Raw genomic sequence first — 24256 nt, forward strand, 5'->3', positions numbered from 1 at the left:
ATATGATTTAACACATAATTGTGCATGTTTTAGTCCTTCTTCCTCAGTCACCGAAAAGCAAGAACCTCTAGAGCCTGTCCTCTGTTTGCAGGGTGAGGGTACAGGGAGAGAAGGGGGTGAGAACTAGGTTATGTCCCACACTTGAGCACCATGCCTGTAGATGGTATTCAATGATGCCTCTTCATTAACTGCCTCAGAGAAGGACTGCAAGACCATGAGTGCTTTACCTAATACAAGTGAAAGTTCCTCTCTTAAATCCTACTGTAAATATATATTTAACTAACTGGTGGCAGGGTCATTAAGAATATAAGTACTGGGCCTCAGAATATACATATCAGGCACTAAAGTAGCAACTGATACATGCTATAAAGATATAATTAAGACTTAGTTTGAATCTGCCCCTAGAAGGTTGTTATGAGAATTAACTCTAACACATTCAGTGAACCTGTTATAGAAAAGATAGTCCACAAATATTAGTTCCTTGTTCCCTTCATATTCCCTATTATCTACTAATAAATCTTTAATTCCCAGATATACTTAGCATTTCTGGACAACCACCTCAAGAATTCTAAAATTACGTCCAAGTTTACCCTAACTCTAAACTCTCCTCAAAGGAGCTTCTGTGTTGCCTTGCCTGAGAACAAAGTATAGCCAACATCTTGGACACCTCTCTCTGCTGGGTCCCTGGAAGCTGAGCTGCTTGAGTGACTATCAACCCTGGGCAAATAGCACCAGAGCCCTCTCTCACCTTGAGGATATTCTCTGGAATGTCAACTTGGAGGTCTTCTGACAATAAAAGAAACTCAAGCTTTCTCCGGAAAACAACTGGGAGTAACTTCTAGAAGAATCATAAGAAGGAAGCATAGAAATTAGATATATATGTTTTAGTTAACAAATTATAATTAAATATTTCTGTATAGTTATCCAGTTAGTCTTATTTCTGCTATTTCTCTAAGATAAAGTACTCTTTTTTTTTTTTTTGAGACAGAGTCTTACTCTGTTGCCCAGGCTGGAGAGCAGTGGCATGATTTTAGCTCACTGCAACTTCCACTTCCTAGGTTCAAGTGATTCTCGTGCCTCAGCCTCCTGAGTAGCTGGGATTACAGGTGTGCACCACCACGCCCAGCTAATTTTTGTATTTTTAGTAGAGACAGGGTTATTACCATGTTGGCCAGGCTGGTCTGGAACTCCTGACCTCAAGTGATCCACTCACCTCGGCCTCCCAAAGTGCTAGGATTACAGATGTGAGCCACCATGCCTGGCCTCTCTAAGATAAAGTACTTTTAAACATGACATTCCTGGATATGTTTTCAGATACTATTCTTTATAAATAAAAATAGCTAAAATTGGACATACACCTCTCTTAAAAACTAATACTTAAAGCCCACAGTGATAAGCCTTAAGTACCAAGATTTGTTCATTTCATTGACTTTGTCACTTGAGGTCTTTCTCCAAGAATCTCCCTTGCTGTATTCAAAATACCCAGCTGTGGGTAAGCCTGGGAGGGTATGGCCCACATGATTCTCTTTTGGTCCAAACCCGTTTTTGTGATTCACTATATTTTGAGTTTCAGTGAAAGAAGAGCAACAGTAAAGGGGGAGAAATCCAATGTTTATTAAACACTTACTATATGCTGGTACCTTGCAGGTACTGTGTGCCATATTTTATTATTATCACATTTAATTTCCAAATCAAAACTGTGGCACATAGTTATATATTTTTTACAAACAATCTTTACTAGAGGCAAAATGGTTAGGAAGTATTTTTCCAATTTTTACAAGGTGATCCCAGTGTTTGTTAATGAGGTATGCCATCAGAGAGGTCTAACGCATAGAGAAAAAGACTCTGACTCCTCCTGCTCCTGCTTGTTTGGCAGTAACTTATCTTCACCTGGTCCCTAACACTCAAATTGCAGTCTCCCTTTCTCCAGACACAAATAAAAATAAGAAGAGCCTGAGACTAATCCTGACAAACACTACATTATATATGAGACATCTGTCAATCCTGCTTCTGTTTAAAGCTTCCCAAATATGAGTTTTATTGGAAGGCAAGGAACACCTGCAGTTCTATGTGTGTGGGTGCACGTGTGTGAGGAGAGTTTGGAGCACAGACCTATCTCCATTCATGTACTGTTCATCACATTGGAGGCTAACATGACCTCATATGTTCTTGGTCTTATTTCTTCTAACCATGTGCTTCTCTAATATGTGCACCAAGGCCATGTGAATGTTTGTATAATGCCTATGATTGGAAGTTGGTGGATAAAATTCACGCTGGGAAGCTGAGGAATAGTGCTTCCATTGAGGACTAACAGAAAAGAACAGATAAGATGTCTAGGACAGCAGGTCCTTAATAGTCTGGCTAAGACTTTATCCAGAATCCAAAAGACTGAGTAGATTATACTTATTTTACTGCTGAAACTACTTTAAACATATTCAGGATCATGAATGACTAACATTTATCTTCCTAAAATGGGCAATAATTTGCTCAGCGTTTCTAAGTATGGATTTTCTTACTATAAGAGCAAGGCATGTTCAATGCAGAAAAATTAAATATACACATAAGTAAACTAAAATATGTTATATATATATAAAATAGATATATGTCCAGTTAGTCTTATTTCTGCTATTTCTCTAAGATAAAGTGCTTTAAAGAGATATATATAGCATATATATTTTTCAGAGTGCAATATAATATATATAACATACATTAGTTTGCTTATTTATATAGTTTTATAATTTTACAAATTTAATGTATATAGTTATATATGAAATACATGATATATATCACATGAAATTTATTATATATAACATGAAATATATGATACATAACATGTATTATATATGAAATATATAATATATAGCACATATAGGAAATATATGATATATAACACATATATATGAAATATATATTTTATATATATTCTTACTGAAGAACAGTTATTAAAATTGTAGTTTAAGGCCATTCAGACCATTTTCTATGCACATCTCTATGCATGTATACCAAATGTACTTTTTTCTAAACTGCCTTTTTTCCTATACAGCAGACCATGAGCACTCTATGTTACTGAAAACTCATTTGCCAAATACTTTTGAATACTGGCATAGCATTTTACGTATAGATATACTTCCATTTAGTAACCTGTCCTATATTGTGGACATGGAATTTGTTTCCAGTTTTCCTCTAATAGAATTGGCATAGAAGTGAACATTTTTGCAGTGAAATCTTTGTATACATGCTTAAACATGTAGAGATAAATCCCTGCAAGATTAAAAGGCAGAAGGCAAAAACGAATGGAGGAAAGGGAAAATAGAATGACTATTTCATCTAACAATTAAAAGGGAAGCTTTTGGCAAAAGGTGGGAGCCTGGAAAAGGACAGGCAGCCAGTAAATTCCTAGATGATGAAGGCACCTTCAGGATAACGACTGGACTTGGAAAACTACCCCAAGAATTCAATGGATGCCATGGTCCCTATATAGTTTTAAAATTCTATGAGGAACTAAAATAGTCCTGCAGCTGTTTAAATAAGCAAGTCATTGAAGCTTTAAAGACCAAACTATCTGTGAAGTTGGAAAAAAACAAGAACAGGAAGTGGAATCCATCTCCTGACATAGTTGAGCAACTGTCTAGAAAATAAGCAACCAAGCAGACATAAAGTAAACAGTCTCTACTGAGGGGAAAGTTAATTTGATTTGACAAATTCCATGTTTGTACTAGAGAGATCCTTAATCAGTAACAATCGTTCTTTTTCTCTTTGAAGATACTATTGTAACTCTAGTGTTACTATTTTAGCTCAAGTTTTCTCTTTTAAATCTGAAACTATAGCCAACTCTTAATTATCCTGGGTTTCCTTATTTTTCAATCTTGCTTTTCTTTCTTCCCCCTCCTACTAGTCTTTCTGTCTCTTTTCTTTCATAGACAGCTGGATGAAGCCTGGATAAGAGATATATTCAGATTAGCAATTTCTGTTACTTTTGGACATCTATGTAAAGGATAAATATCATGCAAAAATGAAATTAAAGACAAAATTCATTCTGGCGACTGAGAGGAACAAAATTTTAAAAAATAGGCTAAATTATAGACATTTTAAAAGTAGAATTTGTGAGGCTGGGTGCAGTAGCTCACGTCTGCAATCCTACCACTTTGGGAGGCCAAGGCAGGCGGATCACCTAAGGTCGGGAGTTCAAGACCAACCTCATCAACATGGAGAAACCCCATCTCAACTAAAAATACAACATTAGCCAGGCTTGGTGGTGCATGCCTGTAATCCCAGTTACTCGGGAGGCCGAGGCAGGAAAATCACTTGAACCAGGGAGGAAGAGGTAGCAGTGGGCCGAGCTTGTGCCACTGCACTCCAGCCTGGGCAACAAAAGCAAAAATCTGACTCAAAAAAAAAAAAAAGAAAAAAAAAAGTAGAATTTGTGGTTTCTTAGTTTTAAGTCCATCTGGGCTAAAGAAAAAAAAAAAAGTAATGTTAAAGTGGAAAAAGTAGAGGATTGAGGTCAGATTTGGTTTCAGCACCAGTTCTGCCAACTAACTTTATGGTGTGTCCTTGGGCTAGCATTTCTAAGTTAGAGGTTCTCACTTAAATCTCAAAGTCTGAGGTTCAATATGAAATTATCTCTGATAAATTCTTTTATAGATATCAATTTCTGAGAATTAACACACACTTCTAACAGGGGTTTTAATAGAAACTTATCTTTAAAAACAAGTAATTCCTTACCAGTTTTTTTCACTATTAATTTGCTTACTTGTTTTTATATTTGATAATTTTCAGTTCAATTCATGTGAATTATTACACTACAAATTAATGGAACTTAAATCTATGAGACTTCATGGAATTCAACTAGTTAAAATAAGATGTTTGGGAAAAAAAAAAACAAGTTTCAGCTCAGCCCATTCTCTATTACTTAAATGTTGAATAGATCCAAATGTTACATGTTCATATTTCATTTGCTATTTTGTGTCTTTCACTGAGTTCCCAAGAGTTCTCTTGAGGCACAAGACTCATGGTGGTATTTAACAAATGGTATTATATGCCAGTGTATATTAGCACATTAATGAATGAATTTAGGTAAGGAGACAGCAAGAAAAATTTAAGCCATTCTGAGAATAAGTATGATGAATTTAACAATAGAGAACGTAACCGACAGAAGGGAAATCTCACAACTACTTTGAAGTCCTGGCCTCAGGGGAAAATTTAATATAAACCTACTTACCTTTTCCTGGGCCAACCATTTCTCCAGCACAAGAAGCCAGACCCAGGCTAATCTTTGAGGGTTGATGTCCTGCCCACATCTGAAAAAGGTGAAAAGAAAGAATTGTAAAAAAGAGTTTCTACTGATCTTTCATCTTTTGTTATCCAAGACAGATTTCATAGCTCATTCTGTTTTAAACCTGAACAGGCAAGACACTGCCCTAATGAGATATTTTTAAATGTATATGACAGTTCCATAAAACACTGGAACCAGGTCAGGTGTGGTGGCTCACACCAGTAATCCCAGCACTTTGGGAGGCCAAGGTGGGCATGTCACCTGTGGTCCAGAGTTCGAGACCAGCCTGGCCAACATGATAAAACCCCATCTCTATGAAAAATATACAAATTAGCCAGGTGTGGTGACAGGCACCTGTAGTCCCAGCTACTCCGGAGGCTGAACCCAGGAGGCAGAGGTTGCAGTGAGCCTAGATCACCCCACTGTACTCCAGCCTGGGAAACAGAGCAAGACTCTGTCTTCAAAACAAAAAAATGTTAGAACCAGAACAGAGCTAGCAGCTTTCATAAAAAGCCTCAATCTCACCTCTACCTCCCTATCTTAGTTTAAGACGAAATAATATTATAGAGAAAACCATAATAGCTAATAGTATCTAAGGCATATTCTTGAATACAGAAACTGAATCAGATGCTCTTAAAAAAGGAACTTCATACAGATTTATTTTTAACTATATGCTTAAAACAGGACTTCAGGAATTCATAAGCCTTTCTTTGAAGTTAGGAATTTAGATGATAACTGGCTAGCTCTCAAATTAAAGGAGAAAAAGAAAAGGAAGAGATCACTTACTTTTCTCCATTGTATATGTGCTAATAAAATATGTAAAGAGTACAGCATAACAGTTAAAGGAAGGAAAAGCCAAGGAAAGAGTTAAAACAGTACATTTGACTCCTATATCACTAGTGGTTACTGGCATCACCAGGAGGAACTTCACTGAAAATCTAGGATAGAGAACTGTAGTTGCCAGGGAATAAGGAGGGGTTTTTGTATAAATACAAAGAGGTAGCTAGCACCAAGGAGTGAGGGAGTTCTGTGGTGATCGAACAGTTCTGATCCTTATTACAGTGGTATTACATGAATCTACATATGGATAAAACTGCATAAAACAACAAATGAGAAAATGAAGGCAGATTAAGAAAATGCTGAAAACCAAACAAAGTCTGTAGTGTCATTAACAGTAATGTACCAATGTCAGTGTCTTGGTTTTGATATTGTACTACAGCTGTATGAGACGTCACCATTGGGGGAAACTGGGAAAAGAATACACTGGACTTTATATTTTTGTAACTTCTTGTGAGACTATAATTATTTCAAAATAAAAAGTTTTAAGTAAAGCTACAACAATATCTTCAATCTCATAAGCAAGAAGAGAGCAGGGTTTGCTTTTTTGGAGGTAAAGAAAATAGTTTTCAATGCAATTCCACCATCTATATTAACGAGGATAAACAAGAAATGGCAGTTTCAGGCACATGTTGGTGGCCAGGCAGTTGCAGATGATAATCTAAAGTCAGTATTTACTAAGTAATGGGTGTATACTATAGAGGTAAAATTTCAGAGCATGTGCAATACACTCTGCCTCTGCTTATTCTTCAGAGGGTAGTTGAGTGGTGGCAGAGCGACCAATGCCCAAATATTGAACCACGTGTCTCTCACCCTGTGACTGGTAGGCAAAGAGATCCCTTACCTCAGCAGATTTGGACACACCACCAATGCCTGAAGTATGTCTTCCACCCTCTTTGGGATGTCCCCTTGTCCCTCGTGTAGCTGAGGTACACATGCCTGTGCCAGCTCCCATTCTCCCCTCCGCAGGCATTCACAGAAAAATCCAAAAAGCTGCTTCTGGGAAGCAGCTTCCTCTTTTCCAAATGGATGATTCATTTTCCCAGCACAGAGTGCAGGGAGATACAAAGAGATGAGTTACGCCGAACACATTCTCAATGTTCTCATTTGTGGAATACTTCCTAGAAACAACACACACACCAGTGAGAAGAAACAGAAGGCACTGCATTAAGACAGAGCAGCAACTACTGGCCCGTCTGGGAAAGGCGGGACTTACTTGCCTAAGTATCGTTTTAAGTTTAATTTGCCACGTTACTTTTTGAAAACACTTTCTCTAAGGGGCGGATCCCATCTCTTTACGCGATTCCTGTATTTCACAGTATTAAAAGTCATATTTGCCCCGGACGCAGACCCATAACTCTACGTCCTTATTCCCTGCTGAACTTTACGCCCAGTCCTGACTCCAAATCCCCAGGTGGTCGCCTCCTCAAGGATGAGAAATTCAGCAGGAACCTCTCTATTTTGAGCCCTCTGTTAAGGCAGAGATTGGCGATCAGGAGACGAATCTGTGTCATAAGTCGAAAGCAGTGCAGGGGTGGGACGCAAGGACGCTTCTTGCAGGGGTCGTGGAGAGGGGCCCCTCCCTCTCAGGGGTGTCTCACACTCACCTGCTCCCGGCGCCCAAAGCAATAGAGCTCTCAGCGCAGCCATGTTTGAGCCGAGTCAGGTGACAGATCCCACTCCGAAAGGCGGTGGTGAGAACTACTGAAAGCCCCACTCCTATTGGCTCAAGGCAGGGAAGATGGAAATTTAGTGCCATATTGGTTTGAGTCACGTGACGCCACCCCTCCGGGAGGAGGGAAAGCTAGAAAGCTCGGAAAGAGGAAATCAGCTACCTGGCTGCGGACCATCTCTCTCAATTGTAACAGTTCCTGTACTCAATACTTTCAGTTCTCCATTCCGCCAAGCAGGTGGCGGGAAGAGCTGTGCCCCTGGATTTTTTTTTTTCTTCCACTCTCTTTTCTCCTTAATATTTCAGGTCAACATTTAGTGAACGCCAACCAGTGATGATGTTTTGCCAGGACCAGGGGATACCCGGAGCCAGGAGAACTGGGTTCTCCTTCATTGTTATTCTTTCTACTGGGCTCTTTTGTTCCGGAACTCTTAGGTCTGAATTTCCATATTCTTCTGCTTCACTGCATTCATTTATTTGCACATTTACCTGACAACTGTTAATTGAACGGTGTGCAAGGCTTTGTTTTATTTTTTTAGAGACAGGGTCTCTGTCGCTGGAGTGCGGTGGAGTGATCTCGGCTCACTGCAACCTCGAATTTCCTGGATCAAGTAATCCTCAGCCTCGGCCTTTCTGTAAGGCGTGCGCCACTACACTGGGCTTAGTCCTTATTTTCTAAGTTGAGTAAATTGAGGTTCCTCTCCTTAAGGGAGGTGTAGGCCAAAAACTAGGATACAGTGGGCTAAATTATAAGATGGAAGTAGCATAAGAGATCAGAGAGCAAAGAATGAGCAAAGGTTTTTCGCAAACATAATAATCTGAAACCAAGTCTTTTTTTTTTTTTTTTTTTTTTTTTTTTTGAGACGGAGGCTCGCTCTGTCGCCCAGGTTGGAGTGCGATGGCGTGATCTCGGCTCATTACAACCTCTGCCTCCTAGGTTCAGGCCTCAGCCTCCTGAGAGCTGGGACTACAGGCGTGCGCCACCATGCCCGGCAAATTTTTGTATTTTCAGTAGAGACGGGGGTTTCACTGTGTTGGTCAGGCTGGTCTCGAATTGCTGACTTCGTGGTCCACCTGCCTCAGTCTCCTGCTGGGATTACAGGTGTGAGCAACCGTGCCCGGCCTGAAACCAAGTCTTAAAGTATCAGTTTATTAGGTTTCCTTACCACAGCTGCTTTACACCAATACTTCTGTTTGGTTTCTCTGGCATTTTTAAATCACAGACTCTCAGGTTTCCTCAATATGTATTTCAGGTTTACTAATTTCATTCAGCATTTCCCAAACTATTTCACCATCAAAGGGTGGTGAAAAGAGCAAATTAAAACAAACAGAGAGTTCTCGTCCAAAAACTCTTCTGGGATTGGTGGATTGTCCTCGATTCTTAAGAAAACTAATATGCCTCTCTAGCTCATTAATTTATTTTTTATTTTTTTATTTTAATTTTTTTGAGGCAAAGTCTGACTCCTCACCTCAGCCTCTCAAGTACCTGGTATCACAGGTGCCCGCCACCACGCCAGGTTAATTTTGTGTTTTCAGTAGAGACGAGGTTTCGCCATGTTGGCCAGGCTGGTTTCAAACTCCTGAGCTCAAGTGATCCGCCCGCCTCGGCATCCCAAAGTGAAACTGCCTTTGCAAAATTATAACTGAGGAAATTATGACAGTGAAGGAAATCAAACCTAACCGATTCTATCTTGCTTCTAACCGTTAAGCTGTCCTTGTTCAATCCTGGGCGTGGGCTGAACTAATTTTGGGAAGGAATTCAGTTCATGGTTTGATTGTGAAACAAAATTGATATCAGCTCTTTCCGAAAAGACCCCTTTCTTGCCTGGGCACCAGTCTGCCTTTGCAGGACTACCAGATTAACTGTAAGATTAGAAATTACAGTTTAGGGGTCATGCAGTGTCTGGTTCCAAGGGTCTGAATCTCTCCAAATTGCTCCTGGGGGTAATATCACTATTGTAAGCACTAAGATCAATGCTTGAGATATTTTGTAGACCCTGCACTCAGTTAATCAGCTGACACCACCCAGACCAGTAATCTGGCCCCACCAGTTCTTCCATCACACCCAGGAACAGAAGACATTAAGAAAACCTCACTTCGACCTCTTATGATTCCATCTCCAACCTGACCAATCAACACTCCTTACCTCCCAGGCCCCTACCAGCCAAATTATCGGTAAAAACTCTGATCCCCAAATGCTCATGGCAACTGATTTGAGTAATAATAAAACTCTGGTCTTCCGCACAGCTGGCTCTGCGTGAATTACTCTTTCTCCATTGCAATTCCCGTGTCCTGATAAATTGGTTTTGTCTAGGCAGCTGGCAAGGTGAACCCATTGGTTACAAAAGCGCTGGGATTCCAGGCGTGAGCCACCGCGCCCGGCCCCATTAAGCCAATTTTAAAAGTGGTGATACAAAAAAGTATTTCTAAACAGGGTGTTCCCTTGCTTCATAGTCTCTTTGGTGATGGTCCTCCAACAGATTTTGATAATCATTATATTGAGAAACTGCTTCAGATTCGACCTCTTAGACTGATTACAGTGTTAACTACAATTCCCAGCAAGCCGCGGGGCTAACCTGAGCCTCTGCCGGCCTCTTATTGGATACAATAGCCAGGATGACGACCCAATCAGTGCTTCGGTTGTTGCCTTGCGGCGCTTTCCGCGGGGAAACTGTGTATTGAGTGGGGAAACTTAAAAGTTGGAAGCTGCAGACCTGGTATTGGAAAGTTTCATGTGGGGTGCCATTGTGGGGAAGTGGGGTTCGCTCATTATTTCCTGCTCCTACCCTAGGCCCGTGGGTGTCGATATTAGTGATATTCTTCTTTGGGTGCTGGGCATGCTCCCTTAAGACGGTCGGTATCTTCACTAAGAACACCGCCGCGAATCGGGGGAACTTCGGGCAGTCTTTTGGTGGGGAATGCTTGGAAGCTGCTCATTGTTGGGAAAACCTCTTTTTAGGGGATTCTGGGTTATTTTTCCGCCTGTCGATGCCCGTCTTCCTCCCTAGCCCCCTTCCCGCTTCAGGTAGTTTGGGGTCTAAGCAAGGGAGCCTGTCATTAGGGGAAGTTGAGGGACTGTCGCACTTCGGGTGGTGTTGGAGAGCGTGGAATCTGGAGTCCGGTCCCAGGATTCGAATGCGAGCTTCACACCAATTATTTAGCTATTTGACTTTGCACAAGTTTCTCAACTTGGTGCCTCAGTATCCTTATCTGTAAAGTGAAGTAAAACACCCGAAGCCTTTGGAACAGTGTGGCACGTATTAAGGGCTTAATAAATATTAGCTATTATTGTTCCTAAACAGTTATAGTTGAACATCTAACATGAAGAATTTTCTTTTCTTGGTGGTGAGGAGGAGAGGGTCCATTCTCCAGGGTTGACTGTGTCCCCTCATGTGCAATACACATAGGTGCATTCTTGCACACATACACAGCAGGAATTTACGTGCTCCGGTGGAGAAAATAAACTTGCAAGCTATAATAATACTTTGATAAGATTATCGAACAGATATGTACAAAATTGATGAGAACACTGGAGAGGAAAATACTCTGGGGAAGGCTTTGTGGAGGGAAGTCAGGGAGACAGGATGACAGTTGCGTAACCTGCCAATACACATATCATGTGGCTGGAGGGCAGGTCATGTGAGAGTCAGTAAATGATTGTTGCTGAATGAATTGATAATCATGATTGCTGACCTTAAGTGCCAGGCACTACCTGACTCCTTTAACCTCCACTACAGTTATATGAAGTAGTAAATTCATATGACTGTAATTTACTACTTTGTATGACTGTAAAACAAGGGTTTTAAGGAAATTAAGACATTGACAGTTGAGGTAACTGCCAGGAAGCCCAGGATCTGAACCTTGCAATGTGATGTATGAGTGAGAAGGAAGCGAGGGACCAATTTTTGATGTTTTTTTATGTGACCCTAAGAAGTTAGGAATTTATCCTGTGGTCTACTAGTCCCATAGGAAGTGTTAAAGGATAAGCATGACTTTTTAGGAAGTTACTCAGGGCAGGATTGTGACACTGATCTGACTTTTGCAGGTGAATTCGGGGCTTCTTCCTGTCTGCTCCTATAGCACTTTTAAATAGCAGCTGCAATACTTACTGCATGGCTGTAGTTATTTGTGTGTACATCTCTTTTCATCTCTTAACTATGGGTATTCAAAGGGAAGGGGAAATGCTTAAGTAATTCTTGTACCCCAGAGTTCAGCAGGGTGTGTACTTAAATGTCTATGGAAGGAGCAAATTAAGGAACAAATGAATGGAGTGACCAGAAACAATATACAATTGTCCAGGCAAGTGATGGGAGTGGCCCTAATAAGGCAGAGGTAGCAGAATTGGTTGTTTTAAAAGTCCCTATAGTTTAGAATTTATAGTTTTGTTTTTTTGTTTTTGACAGGGTCTCTGTCTCTTCCTTAGGCTAGAGTCCAGTGGCATGATCATAGCTCACTGCAGCCTCGACCTCCTGGGCTCAGGCGATTCTCTCATCTGGGCCTCCTGAGTAGCTAGGGCTACTACAGGTGTGCATCACAATGCCCAGCTAATTTTTGTATTTTTTTTGTAGAGACAGGTTCTCTCTATGTTGCCCAGGCTGGTCTTGAACTCCTGGGCTAAAGCAGTTTGCCTGCCTTGGCCTCCCAAAGTGCTAAAATTACAGGCATGTGCCATCTCTTGTGGCCTATAGTTCTTTTCTTTTTTTTTTTTAATTGGATTGAATTTTTCAGTCTAAATGGTGTCATTACCTGAAACTACCTGATCTGAAAAGACACTAGGCAGTGTTATAGCAGATATCACTTGGTTTTCTATTGGGGGAAACAAATCTCTAACAAATTATCATAGAGAGAAATGAAGAGGATGTATGTTGTGTTTTTGAAAGGTGTGTATGTATATATTGTGTGTGTGTAAGAGAGAGAGATTGATTCAATCTGATTCAGAGAATTTAGGTGTTAGATAGAAATGTGGGCCATGGTATTGGAAATAAACAAATATGTATATCCTCAGTGTACATATATTTTCATTTCAAAATGTTAATTCTTTTCTGATAACTATATTGCTTTATTCCTTGGATCTACGAAGAGTTCTTGTTTCAGTTCTTTCCAGAAGGTATTTCTTTACCATCTCAATGACATATATGACTTCTTCTTTGTGTGCATTAAGAGACACACAGTAATTATTATTATTACTATTATTATTTTTGAGTCAGAGTCTTGCTCTGTCACCCAGGCTAGAGTGCAGTGACACAATCTCGGCTCACTGCAACCTCCGCTTCCCAGGTTCAAGTGATCCTCTTGCCTGAGCCTCCCGAGTAGCTGGGACTACAGACAAGTGCTACCACACCTGGGTAATTTTTTATATTTTTAGTAGAGACAGGGTTTCACTGTGTTAGCCAGGATGGTCTCTATCTCCTGATCTCGTGATCTGCCTGCCTCTTCCCAAAGTGCTGGGATTACAGATGTGAGCCATCATGCCTGGCCACAGTAACTCTTTTGTAGCTCTCTAAAGATAAATATTTCATGAGCCTCATTTACTTCTAGCAAGGTACAAGAGTGAAATTTAACTGCATGTGAGAATATAAGCAGCTCATGCCTGTAATCTCAGCACTTTAGGAGGTCAAGGTGAGAGAATCACTTGAGCCCAGGAGTTTGAGACAGGCTTGGGTAACCTGGCAAAACCTTGTCTCTACAAAGAATACAAAAATTGGGTGAGCATGGTCACCACCGTGTCTCTACAGAAAATATAAAAATTAGCCAGGTTTGGTGGTGCACGCTGTGGTCCCAGCTACTTGGGAGGCTGATGTAGGAGGATTGCTTGAGCCCAGGAGGTGGAGGTTGAGGTGAGCTGAGATCACACCACTGCACTCTAGCTGGGGTGACAGAGCCAGACCCTGTCTCAAAAAAAAAAAAGTGTATATATATATATATGAACATTTTAATACTGTAATGATAAAATTTCATTTGATTCAGAAGGTGTGTTCTGACTCCTAGAAAAGAAAAAAGTTAAATATGATTATGGACTTGCAGTAGAGTGTAATGATTAAGAAGATAGGTTTCAGAGTCAGACTGCCTGGGTTCAAATTCTGAATCAGTCGTTTATGTTTTCTGGTGACAATGGACTAGCTAACTTTTCCAGGCTTTAGTTTTCTCATATGTAAAAAAAGGGGCCAATAATCTACTTTCCTTCTAGGGTTGTTGAGAAGATTAAATGTAATAATTTAGATAAGTTTTGGAACAGTGCCTGGTATGTGGTAGGTACTCAATAAATACAGCTATTACTGTTACAGTGGAGTGTAAATTGTTACAGTGCAACAGACTTTCTAGTGGTTCTGTTTGTAAATATGCCTTGAAAGTTAATTACATATCCAAATAAAATTTATACATACATTGAACATTTTGAGATGCTCTACAAATGTGAAGTGGTAATTCATGTAGTAAGTATCAAATAATTGTGTGAAATTATATTTGAGGTTGCCTTGTTTCTCTGTGTGCCTGTTTGACAAACAATTGTCTTTCCTAGTTAAAACATTTAAAAAGATTCTATAGCATTCCTTTATCAGTAATATTTTTAACACAGTATGTTTCATTTTGCATATGGAAAAACTTGAGGAATTTTAAATTTTGTTTTGGATAGCCTATTCACTATCACTTATGTTATATTCTGATGTTTTTTCATGGTTCTTCTTTTCTTTGCTGGATCTGGAGGCATGGGCAGCAAGAAACTAAAACGAGTGGGTTTATCACAAGAGCTGTGTGACCGTCTGAGTAGACATCAGATTCTTACCTGTCAGGTAAATTCTATTTAAAATTTCCATTGAGAAGTTTTATGCACAAATTAACTTTATACCTTAATACCTCTTAAACTTGAAATGTGAGAATGTAGGCTTACGAAAACAACATAAATGATGGTGCTTTTCCATAGGCTAATTGTAAATATCAAGTCTCCTTGGGTACATTTCCAATTGTGACTTCATTTACCCAAATTTAGTATTTTTGCATTTTGAGGGGAGAGTGGTCATGGCATAAGGTGAAGTACACCTTTGCTGTTTATTTGTAGTTATATGAGAAATAGAACTCAAATGAGGAGATACTATTTAAAATGTATCCTTTCTTTTATAAAAGCAATATAAATTAATAGTTAGATCATTTTCTTATTGATGAAGCATGAGAAATGTATAGAGAAGACCTTGCAAGGTAGTGAAGCAAATCCTCCTTAGCAGGGTAAATAAGATTTAAGGGTTTTGGTTGTTTGTATTTTTTTGAGACTAGGTTCTCATGTTGCCCAGGCTGATCTCAAACTCCTGGACTTAAGCAATCCTCTGGCCTCAACTCCCAAGTAGCTAGGATTATAGGCATACACCACTGTACCTGGCTAGATTTAAGGTTTTATCTTAGGATCTTATCCTTTTGTTTGTTGGTTGGTTGGTTTTTGAGTCAGTGTCTTGCTCTGTTGTCCAGGCTAGAGTCCAGTGGTGCCGTCTTGGCTCACTGCAACCTCTGCCTCCCAGATTCAAGTGATTCTCCTGCTTCAACCTCCTGAGTAGCTGGGATTATAGGCGTGTGCCACCACATCCAGCTAATTTTCATATTTTTAGTAGAAATAGGGTTTCACCATATTGGCCAGGCTGATCTCAAATTCCTGATCTCAAGTGATCTGCCTGCCTTAGTCTCCCAAAGTGCTAGGGTTACGGACATGAGCCACTGTACCCAGCCTGATTTTATCCTTAATAAGACATTTTCACAGAGCATTCTGCAACTTTTTTTTTTGAATTACTTTCTGTGTTAAAGATATCTTTGGTTCCTTTGTTACACATTTAATTATTTGCATGTTTATATTCAGAAATATTCTTAAAAAGTATGAAATTTGATATTTCATCCTATAGTCAGTTTCATTCTTTTTCACTTACGAAACATTATCTCTGAGTGAACTTCTAGCTTAGAAAGAAACTCTTTCAACCTGACACTTTCTGGGCGTATATTTGTACCCAAATTCTTTTTGGCATAGTGTAGTGCTCATATACACCTGGATTGGATACTACTGCTATGTGATGTTATTTGGTGTATCCTCTGGTGTATACCAACTAAACAGGATAATTAGAAAATAAGTCTGTGTCATTATAACTTTTAGTTAAGGCATATTTTTGGGGAAAATACTATAATGAATGCATAAATCTTTGATCTGCAATAAATTACACTTTTGTCTACATGAGCAGTATCAATTGAAGTTTTCCTTTTAACTCTAATATCTTTGTTACACATATATGTTTAAAATATTCTCTTTATGTTTCTTTAGGACTTTTTATGTCTTTCCCCACTGGAGCTTATGAAGGTGACTGGTCTGAGTTATAGAGGTGTCCATGAACTTCTGTGTATGGTCAGCAGGGCCTGTGCCCCAAAGATGCAAACGGTATAGTATATTTTATTATGATTTTATTATGAATGATTTCTCATCTCATTAAACTTTTTTTTTAGGAATGAGGCACATGCAGAAATAGAGATGAGTACCTAAAAAATATTTCCTACCTTAGAAGTTAGTTCTCTAAGGAAAATACATGTGAAAATTTTTTTCTTTTTTGATATGGGGTCTCACTCTGTTGCCCAGGCTGGAGTGCAGTTGCATGATCTTGGCTCATTGCAGCCTTTGCCTCCCGGGTTCACGCGATTCTCCTGCCTCAGGCTCCCAAGTAGCTGGGATTACAGGCATGGTGCTACCACACCCAGCAAATTTTTTCATTTTTAGTAGAGATGAGGTTTCTACCTTGTTGGCTAGGTTGGTCTCAAACTTCTGACCTCAAGTAATCTGCTTGCCTTGCCCTCCCAAAGTGCTGGGATTACAGGTTGAACCACCACACCTAGCCTATATGTGGAAAAATTTATGTAATTTATAAGCTCGTGGAAGACAATTCCTAAATTTTGGAATTAGGGAGCAACAGAAAGTTTTTATTTTTTTTGCAGCCAATAGCAGTAGTTCAAAAGGACACTTTTATCTAATTGATTAGGTAGTATTTGAGGGCCTCATAGTTAAATTGTAATATATTCTTTTTTTTTTTTTTTTTTTTTGAGACAGAGTTTTGCTCTTGTTACCCAGGCTGGAGTGCAATGGCATGATCTCGGCTCACCACAACCTCCGCCTCCTGGGTTCAGGCAATTCTCCTGCCTCAGCCTCCTGTGTAATATATTCTTAATTTTAGAATGCCCCTTTCTTTGATATAGTGACCTTTACCATCATCACTTGCTGTAGATTATAAAGTACACATAATTGTACTTATACTTGCTAGTTGATTGAATAAAAGATAATTAAATATTTACTCTTTATTCTTAAGAAATTTGAAGTCTTTTACAAAAGCCCTCATCGAATCATACATTTTTTCAGACTTTCTGTGTCATGACTGTAGCTTTTCAAAATGTAGACTTGGAGCATGATAGAAAATACCTTGTTTTCCCACAGTAAGATATTCCTAAAATTATGTTCAGTGCTTTGCAAATGTATTTATTTATGTGGACTGTAAATTACTTACCTTACTACCTTATATTGAAATTTACTGAACACCAAACAATGAAGTACAATTCTCTGAAGAAGGGGAGAAGGAAGTAATGTTAGTGTCATTTGAAACTTCTGAAAACGATAAACATATATTTGAACAACAAATAGTTTCTTTTTTTTTTTTTCGAGATGAGGTCTGGCTCTATTGCTCTGACTGAAGTGTAGTGGTGTGATCTTGGCTTACTGTAACCTCCACCTCCTGGGCTGAAGCCATCCTCCCACGTCAGCCTCCCGAGTAGTGGGGTCTACAGGTGCACACCACCGTGCCCAACTAAGTTTTGGGTTTTTTTGTAGAGATGGGGTTTCACCATGTATCCTAGACTGTTCTTGAACTGATGAGCTCAAGTGATCCTCCTGCCTCGGCCTCCCCAACTGCTGGGATTACAGGCATGAGCCACTGTGCCAAGCTGATCAACAGATATTTTCTTTTGTTCAGATTTAACTTGTAATCTGAGGAAACTATCTGAAAGACAGGGTAGTCAGAAGGAGAATCAGAATTGGAGATAGAAATTGGCACTAGTCTTAGCTTTATCATTGATTTCATTGCTTTGAATAGTTTTCTTTGTTTTATGGGAGAAAACAGAAGTTAAAATACTATGCAACAATTCTGTGACTAGATTCAAATTAACTTGTTACTATTTTGAAGGTTGTAAAGCACCAGAAAAACCTTTAATTTGTCATCTGTCATTGTAATTGGTCAATATGCGTGGCATATTTCCAGTTAAGTAATTAAATAAGAGATCATGGTCCCAAAATTCAACTTTAATTTCTACTTCCATCACTACCTTCAGCTGCCATCTTAATACAATTTCAAATACAATTCAAGAAGCCATCTTTCTCATATGGTTTACGTTCATTCTTGTAGCATTCCTTATATTTCATCCCTGCCTTAAACATTGGCTTCGGTGTTTTTTTTTTTCTTAAACATGTATTGTAAGTTCCAGGGTATATGTGCAGGATGTGCGGGTTTGTTACATAGGTAAATGTGTGCCATGGTGGTTTGCTGTGCAGATCATCCTATTACCTAGGTATTAAGCCCAGTATCCGTTAGCTATTCTTCCTAATGCTCTCCTTACCCCCTGCAACCTTTGACAGGCCCCAGTGTGTGTTCCCTTCCATGTGTCCATGTGTTTTCATTGTTCAGCTCCTACTTATAAGTGAGAACACACAGTGTTTTGTTTTCTGCTCCTGTATTAGTATGCTGAGGATAATGGCTTCCAGCTCCATCTATGTCCCTGCAAAGGACATAATCTCATTCCTTTTTATGGCCTCATAGTAGTCCATTGTGTATATGTATCACATTTTATTTTATTTATTCAGTCTATCATTGATGGGCATTTGGGTTGATTTCATGTCTTTGCTCTTGTGAATAATGCTGCAATGAATATATGTGTGCATGTATCTTTATAATAGAATGATTCATATTCCTTTGGGTATATATAAATATATATATATATATATATCCCAGAAGATTAACAAAATAATTTAAAAAACAACTTTCCTTATAGAGTATTAAATTTTGTAGTTCTAAATACATCAGAACAATCAAATAATTTAAAAAACAACTTTCCTTATAGAGTATTAAATTTTGTAGTTCTAAATACATCAGAACAATCAAAACCAACAAATAAAATCACCAAAGTCCTTTGTATCATGTCTTATGTACAAACAGAAAGGATAAGAAAGGAGAATTTCAGGCCAGGTGCAGTGGCTCACACCTGTAGTCCCAGCACTTTGGGAGGCCAAGGTGGGCAGATCACTTGAGGCCAGGAGTTTGAGATAAGCCTGGCCAATGTGGCGAAACCTCGTCTCTACTACAAATACAAAAATTAGCAGGGCGTGGTGGCAGGTGCCTCTAATCCCAGCTACTTGAGAGGCTGAAGCAGGAGAATTGCTTGAACCTGGGAAGTGGAGGTTGAAGTGAGCTGAGATCACACCACTGCACTCTAGCCTGGGTGACAGAGTAAGACTCTGTCCTGAACAAACAAAAGGAGAATTTCAGAATTTTATTATATTGGAAAAACTTCAGATATGTAGTGTTTCTCCCCTTGTTTGCAGGGAATATGTTTCAAGACCCTCAGTGGATGTCTGAAATTTTGGATAGTACCAAACTATATATATACCATGTTTTTTGGATCTGATAACTGAGATGGCTACTAACTAAGGGACAGGGAGTGTCTGCAGTGTGTATATACTTGGCAAAGGGATGATTCACATCCAGGTGGGATAATGTGAGATTTCACCGTGCTACTCAGAACAGTGTGCAATTTAAAACTTATGAATTGTTTATTTCTGGAATTATCCATTTAATATTTTCAGATCATGGTTGACCATGGGTAACTGAAACATGGGAAGTGAAACCGTGGCTAAGCGGGGACTGTTGTACTGTGTACCTGGCTTTAGATATAGTCGCTAGTACCAAAAGTTTTTATCCCCACTACTATTACCTTCTTCTGGCTACTATTATTTTTCTTTGGAATGATTGTAATGTCTTCCTGACAGATCTCCCAGCTTTAAGCTGTTCTTCACAAATGAATCTGAGTATCTCTTTGAAATTATAATTTCAAAATTATAGTTTCCTGTGGCAGTTCTAACATAAACCATCATACACTAGTTGGCTTCAGACAACACAAATTTATTCTCTTACAGTTTTGGAGTTCAGAGGTTCAAAATTAAGGTGTAGGCAGAGCTGCATTCTCTCCAGAGGTTCTAGGGGATTATCAGTTCCTTACCTCTTCCAGCTTTTAGTGGCCATTAGCATTCCTTGGCTTGTAGCTGTTTCTCTCTCTATTCCATCTTCACGTAACCTTTTCCTGTGTGTATTGAATTCCCTCTGCGTCTCTCTTATAAGTAAGGGTATTTAGGGTCCACCTGGATAATCCAGGATTATTCCTTCATCTTAAAGTGTTTAACTTAATCACATCTGCAAACACCCATTTTGCAAATAAGGTAATATTCACAGGCAGGGTCTAGAGATTTGATTTGGATATTCTGGGGTGGGGGTGGGGTGTCATTTTCCAACCTACCACACCTTCCTTCACACTATTCTTCATAAACAAACCCGAGTTTGAATGATAATTTGATCATGTCACTCCTTTTTGCATCTTCAGCAGAGCTGTTCATGGTTAGGCCCGTGCTTCTCTAGCCTCATTGCTTGCTGTGCTACACCCACACTCCATCTTTCAATCATTCTAAATGAACTGTATGTTTTGTAGTTTTTGTTAGTCTCTGTATCCTTTCTTGCTTCTTGACCTTTCTTTGTATATTCTGTCCTCTTTGGCAGGAATAGTCACATTTCCTTTGCTTACCGAACAGCTGTTTCAGATTTTAGCACAGGCACCCAGAAATTCCATTAAGTTTCCAAAATCCATATCAGTTATACTTTCCCTATTACAATATCTCTTTTTAATGCTGGTGTAATTGCCTGGTTTCTAATCCTAATTTCATAGTCCCCACAGACTTCATAAGACTGTGAGGGCAAGGTCGCTTTCTGTTATGTCATATCCCCATAATCTAGCACAGTCCTTGGCACAGAGTAAATATTTGTTGAACAAATAATAGAAGGGAAAAGGATGAATTAGGGTTAAAGTTGCTAAAATTTAGAGAATTAGAGTTGGTTTATGTTTTTGAATGTGTATAGAAGTTGAATAAAACTTAATCATTTTCTTGTTCAGGCTTATGGGTTAAAAGCACAAAGGTCTGCTGATTTCTCACCAGCATTCTTATCTACCACGCTTTCTGCTTTGGATGAAGCCCTGCATGGTGGTGTGGCTTGTGGATCCCTCACAGAGGTAAAGGAAAAATTTTTCATACCTTCTTTCATTGACCTATGATCTTCAGAGCCAGGGAAAAAGTTTAGTTAAAAAACATAAATTATTTCTTGAACAGTAATCTGAATTAAATTATAAGCACTTCAAGGATATGGTTCTTCACTCAGTACTTAGTGTGGTTGCTCTGCAAACAGAGATGTTAAAAAAAAAATCCTTCCTGACTGATTAAAATCTACTTAGGTTGCTGTTTCTTTGAATTAACTTAGAAAGTGATAAATATTGCTGTGTGTGTTTATATATATGTTTATATATAATTCGTATATATGTTATATATACATATATACATGCATGCATATATTTATGTTGTATGTACACATATTCACATGCCACATATATGTAATACATATACATGTCATATATGTAATATGCACACATAAATAACATTATATATTATATGATTATATCATGCCTATAATCCCAGCACTTTGAGCAACAAGGCAAGATCCTGCGTTTACCAAAAAAAAAACCAAAAAACAAACAAAACCCATTTAGTCACATGTGGTGGTACATGCTTATGGTCCTAGCTATTCAGGAGGCTGAACTTGAGCCAGGGAGGTCGAGGCTGGAGTGAGCCATGGTCACACCACTGCACTCCAGCCTGGGTGACAGAGGAAGACCCTGTCACAAAAAAAAGGAAGTGGTAAATATTATGAAATAATATTATGAAACAATTGGGGGAATTAAAAAAGGATAACTCCTTATAAATTAGGAAGGACAATTTGAAATTTTAGTAACATATAGAAAAATTACAGTATTAAACTAAAGTGAGCTAGTTTTACTTTCTGTTATAGATTAAATTTCTTTTAGGAAGTGATAGGTTATTGGATTGGTTGATACTGTTGCATAACAAATTATGCCAAAACTAAGTGGCTTAAAATAATAAATATTGTGCCAAGGACTAACTCTGTGCCAAGGACTGTGCTTGATTATTTCTTAGTGTCTTTGGGAGTGGCTTAGCTCAAGCAGTGTTGGTGAGGGATGCAGTCATCTGAAGCTTGGCTGGGGCTGTAGGATCTGTTTCTGAGGGGGCTCACTTATGTGACTGGCAGATGGGTACTGGTGGTTGGCAGGAGGGCTCAGTGCCTCCCCAGGTAGGCTCTGCACAGGCTGCTTGAGCGTTATGACATGATGGCTGACTTCCCCCAGGGGAGTGGTCTCAAAGAAGGCAAGATGGAAGTGGTGATATCTTCGGCAACCTAGCTTTGGAAGTTACACACCACTGCTTCTGCCACTTTGCATCATTAGAAGTGAGTCATCAAGTCAAGCCTACATTTAGGGAAAGGGAAATTAGCCTCTACTTTTTTTGTTGTTGAGAGAAAGTCTCCCTCTGTTACCCAGATTGGAGTGCAGTGGCACAACCCTGGCTCACTGCAACCTCTGCCTCCTGGGTTCAAGTGAGTAGCTGGTATTGCAGGCATGCATCACCACACCTGGCTAATTTTTGTATTTTTACTAGAGATGGGGTTTCACCCTATTGTCCAGGCTGGGCTTAAACTCCTGACCTCAGGTAATCCACCCATCTGGGCCTCCCAAAGTGCTGGGATTACAGGCATGAGCCACTACGCCTGGCCAACCTTTTGAAGAAGTGTCAAGAATTTGAGGACATTTTAAAACCACTGCAGTTATTTTCCTTGAAAACTGCTTACAATGTGGTGACTTGATAGAATATGTTTATCAGTACACTCTTGAGGACTTCTTGCTTGAAAGTTCTAGGGGCATAAATACTTTCAGGAAACTTCAAAATAAGAACAGATTCTTTTCTTGCATTCTGATAGTCATACTTTAACTGTAGATTTTTTTTCCTTGGAGATAGGGACCCTACTATACCTTATAGTATCTAAAACAGGGTATTTTAAAATAAGGTATTTTATCTAAAAATAAAATACCTTATTTTATTTCCTGTCTTCCAAGAGAGATTTAAAGGTTTATATGAGCTATGCCTAGTGGATGCCTATTAAATAGTTGGTAAATAAATGAGTGAATTTGTTATTAATAAAAATACACACACACACACACACACACACACACACACTCTCTCTCTCTCTCTCTCTCTCTCTCTCTCTCTCTCTCTCTCTCTGCTTTTGGAATATACTGCCACCAGGTGGTGCCAGAATCATACTATTTTACACAAACTTTTTGGGCCGAAGTTCCACTTGCTTAAATAAAGTTTATTACAATAGTGATCTACAGTTATAAACTTACTTATTTAAATAGCAAAACCATTGAACTTAGGGAAGATTAACTCTGAAATTCTTTTTAAGCATTTTTTTTAAGTTTTAGAATAGTTTCAATACTTTTTCACTTAGCTTTTATTAATTATTTTTAAAAATCCAAACAAGTTACAAGCCTTTTAGGTGTTTCGTTGTTATCTAATTGGCTGATTTGGAATAGGAATATAAATACTCTGACTCCTTAGTAGGGGCAAGTTCTCTCCTTTCTGTTCTAGCTACAAGTAGCCTCTTCAGTCTTTTTTGTTTTTGTTTTTCAACTGAGTATAGGGAGTATATCAGTTTATCTTCAAACAAAGGTTTTTTTTTTTTTTTTTTTGCTTTTATTACAATTTTTAATTGACATGATAATTGTATAGATTTATGGGGTACAGTGTGATATTTTGATACATGTATACAATGTATAATGATCGAGTCAGGGTAATTGGCATATCCATCACCTCAGATACTTACCTTTTTTATTTTGAGACAGAGTCTTGCTCTGTTGCCAGGTGCCAGACTGGAGTGCAGTGGCGCGATCTCGGCTCACGGCAACCTCTGCCTCCCAGGTTCAAGCAATTCTGCCTCAGCCTCCCGAGTATCTGGGACAATAGGTACACACCACCATGCCCAGCTAATTTTTGTATTTTAGTAGAGATGGGGTTTCATCATGTTGGCCAGGATGATGTTGATCTCTTGACCTTGTTATCTGCCCACCTCAGCCTCCCAAAGTGCTAGGATTACAGGCGTGAGCCACCCTGCCCGGCCAATACTTACTATTTTTTTTGTGTGTGTGTATTGGGAACATTCAAAAGCCCTTCTTCTAGCTATTTAAAAATATGCAATAAATTGTTGTAAATTATAGTTCCCCTATAGTGCTATAGAAAACTAAGA

General features: G+C 39.0%; 2 protein-coding genes across 14 annotated transcripts in view; one reads left to right on the plus strand and one right to left on the minus strand.

The window, feature by feature from the left end:
* Positions 1-7789, minus strand: part of ZFYVE26 (zinc finger FYVE-type containing 26) — a 67313-nt gene extending 59524 nt beyond the window's left edge. Inside the window, exons 1-4 of one of the 3 annotated variants that reach the window (XM_064374977.1) lie at positions 7720-7789; positions 6957-7233; positions 5222-5300; positions 749-838 (exon numbers count right to left, since the gene is read on the minus strand). In XM_064374977.1, coding sequence (XP_064231047.1) covers positions 749-838; positions 5222-5300; positions 6957-7150 — 363 coding nt within the window. In that variant the 5' untranslated portion in view covers positions 7151-7233; positions 7720-7789. Of the gene's footprint in view, positions 1-748; positions 839-5221; positions 5301-6956; positions 7234-7719 lie in introns of those variants that run through there. The other 2 variants (XM_064374979.1, XM_064374978.1) reach the window with 2 other exon arrangements.
* A 2637-nt stretch (positions 7790-10426) lies between these two features.
* The window catches only part of RAD51B (RAD51 paralog B), a 769161-nt gene continuing 755331 nt past the window's right edge, over positions 10427-24256 (plus strand). For 10 of the 11 annotated variants that reach the window (XR_001105026.2, XR_010342068.1, XM_021675056.2 and 7 more), the window contains exons 1-4: positions 10427-10501; positions 14487-14572; positions 16075-16188; positions 21000-21116. Coding sequence is in view for 9 of the 11 variants with exons in the window: in XM_021675056.2 (XP_021530731.1) it covers positions 14489-14572; positions 16075-16188; positions 21000-21116 (315 nt within the window). In the remaining 2 variants the exon portion in view is untranslated. The remainder of the gene's footprint in view (positions 10502-14486; positions 14573-16074; positions 16189-20999; positions 21117-24256) is intronic. The other variant, XM_064374982.1, reaches the window with a different exon arrangement.

This window comes from Aotus nancymaae, unplaced genomic scaffold (genome assembly GCF_030222135.1).
Source record: "Aotus nancymaae isolate 86718 unplaced genomic scaffold, 86718_ANA_hifiasm-v0.15.2.pri h1tg000011l, whole genome shotgun sequence".
Classification (NCBI taxonomy): Eukaryota; Metazoa; Chordata; class Mammalia; order Primates; family Aotidae; genus Aotus; species Aotus nancymaae.